The sequence below is a fragment of the Salmo salar genome, chromosome ssa06, assembly GCF_905237065.1.
Source record: "Salmo salar chromosome ssa06, Ssal_v3.1, whole genome shotgun sequence".
Classification (NCBI taxonomy): Eukaryota; Metazoa; Chordata; class Actinopteri; order Salmoniformes; family Salmonidae; genus Salmo; species Salmo salar.
In genome coordinates, this window is record NC_059447.1 from 377,501 (window position 1) to 380,000 (window position 2,500).

At 46.3% G+C, this 2,500-nt stretch overlaps 1 protein-coding gene across 1 annotated transcript in view; it reads left to right on the forward strand.

Moving 5' to 3' along the window:
• cacna1ha (calcium channel, voltage-dependent, T type, alpha 1H subunit a) overlaps positions 1 to 2,500 on the forward strand; it is a 126,853-nt gene that overhangs the window by 50,636 nt on the left and 73,717 nt on the right. Inside the window, exons 11-13 of the mRNA XM_045721262.1 lie at positions 787 to 942; positions 1,406 to 1,502; positions 1,731 to 1,972. Coding sequence (XP_045577218.1) covers positions 787 to 942; positions 1,406 to 1,502; positions 1,731 to 1,972 — 495 coding nt within the window. The remainder of the gene's footprint in view (positions 1 to 786; positions 943 to 1,405; positions 1,503 to 1,730; positions 1,973 to 2,500) is intronic.

The window sequence follows — 2,500 nt, forward strand, 5'->3', positions numbered from 1 at the left end:
TCATTATGATCTGGTATCTGTCCGTATAATCTGATTCATTATGATCTAGTATCTGATTCCTTATGATCTAGTATCTGATTCATTCTGATCTGGGATCTGTCCATATAATCTGATTCATTATGATCTAGGATCTGATTCATTCTGATCTGATTCATTCTAATCTGATTCATTATGATCTAGGATCTGTTCATATAATCTGATTCATTCTGATCTAGTATCTGATTCATTCTGATCTAGTATCTGATTCATTCTGCTCTAGTATCTGTCAGTATAATCTGATTCATTATGATCTAGTATCTGATTCATTATGATCTGATTCATTCTGATCTAGTATCTGTCCGTATAATCTGATTCATTTTGATCTAGTATCTGATTCATTCTGATCTGAAAGGCCAAACTGATTCTAGAGGCTTTGTGGATTCCCCTGGTCGGTTCATAGGTCAAAAACTGAAAGCCCTGCCAATACCCCCAACCTCTCTCTCTCTCTCTCTCTCTCTCTGTGTCCCGCTTTCCCTGTCTCTCTATCTCTCCTTACCTCCCTCCCTGTCCCTCCCTCTCTCATCCCTCCTCTCTCTCTCTCCCTCATCCCTCCTCTCTCTCTCTCTCTCTCTCTCTCTCTCTCTCTCTCTCATCCCTCCTCTCTCTCTCCCTCATCCCTCTTCTCTCTCTCTCTTTCTCTCTGTTCATCCCTCCTCTCTCTCCTCTCTCATCCCTCCTCTCTCTCTCTCTCTCTCTCCCTCATCCCTCCTCTCCTCTCTCCTCTCTCCTCTCTCTCTCTGTCTATAGATCCTGACTCAGGAGGACTGGAATGTGGTCCTGTATAACGGCATGGCCTCCACCTCTCCTCTCGCTGCTCTCTACTTTGTAGCTCTGATGACGTTTGGTAACTACGTCCTCTTCAACCTGCTGGTGGCCATCTTGGTGGAGGGCTTCCAGGCGGAGGTAAGAGTTTGACAAGGTTCTACAGGGTTCTACGGGGGTTCTACGGGGTTCTATGGGATTCTACAGGGTTCTATGGGGTTCTACGGAGTCCGACCAGTTTCAACAGAGTCCAACATGGTTCTACAGTGTTCAAATGGGTTCTAGAGGGTTCTAGAGGGTTTTGCGGAGTTCATCTGTGTTGTAGAGGGTTCTACGGGGTTCTATCAGGTTTATAGGGTTCTTACAAGGTTCTAGAGGGTTCTACTGGGTTCTATCGGGTTTATAGGGTTCTTACAAGGTTCTAGAGGGTTCTACGGGGTTCTATCGGGTTTATAGGGTTCTTACAAGGTTCTAGAGGGTTCTAGAGTGTTCTAACTCTCCAGTGACCCCCTGTGTTTTGTCACCAACATCCGATAAAGGAGGGTGTTTTGTACAGGGCTTTCAGACCGCGATTCTCTTTCTCTACTGTCTTTCTGTCTGTCAGGGGGATGCCAACCGGGCGGACTCTGACGACGACAAGAGGTCTGATGACGATGGGGAGGAAGAGGAGAAGAAGAAGGCTGGAGAGCTGAAAGACACAGGTGGGGAAACAGAGACGTAGAGAGACATGATGAGGAGGAGGAGGAGGAGGAAGAGGAGAAGGTAGTAGAGCTGAAAGACAGGTGGGGGAAACAGAGAGGTAGAGAGTCATGATGATGAGGATGATGGGGAGGAAGAGGAGAAGGTTGGAGAGCTGAAAGACACAGGTGGGGGAAACAGAGACATAGAGAGATGTGATGATGATGATGATGGTGTTGCTCTTCCGTCAGAGCTGAAGATGTATTCTCTGATGATGACGGCCAACGGTCACGCGGAACGCGACACTCTGGCCCCTCCCATAACGATCACGCGCACGGCGGCGACGCCCAGGAGCTCATTGGGCCCCGAGTCCGTCCCGGGAGACGGGCTGGTGTACGGAGATGTGTGTTCAGGGATGGACTGCGGGGGTTCTCGTCGCCGCGGCAGCACTGCTGCTTCCGTAGACACCTCAGCCTACGACCAGCGCTCTCTGGTGAGTCACCTTTAACCTCTGACCTCTGATGTCCTTTTGTGTTTTTTTATTTTTTTTATCTCTCAGTCTGACCAATAAGGTTCTATATGGCATCAAAGTGTTCTGGTCTTAATGATGAGAACATTTCTGACTTAACCTCTCTGGTTTGCGTCCCACCCTACTCAACAGCCAGTGGAATCGCGTGGCGCGAAATACAAATACCTCAAAAATGCTATAACTTCAATTTCTCAAACATATGACTATTTTACACCATTTTAAAGACAAGACTCTCGTTAATCTAACCACATTGTCCGATTTCAAAAAGGCTTTACAGCGAAAGCAAAACATTCGATTATGTCAGGAGAGTACCCTGCCAAAAATATTCACACAGCCATTTTCAAAGCAAGCATATATGTCACAAAAACCCAAACCACAGCTAAATGCAGCACTAACCTTTGATGATCTTCATCAGATGACACTCCTAGGACATTATGTTATACAATACATGCATGTTTTGTTCAATCAAGTTCATATTTATATCAAAAACCA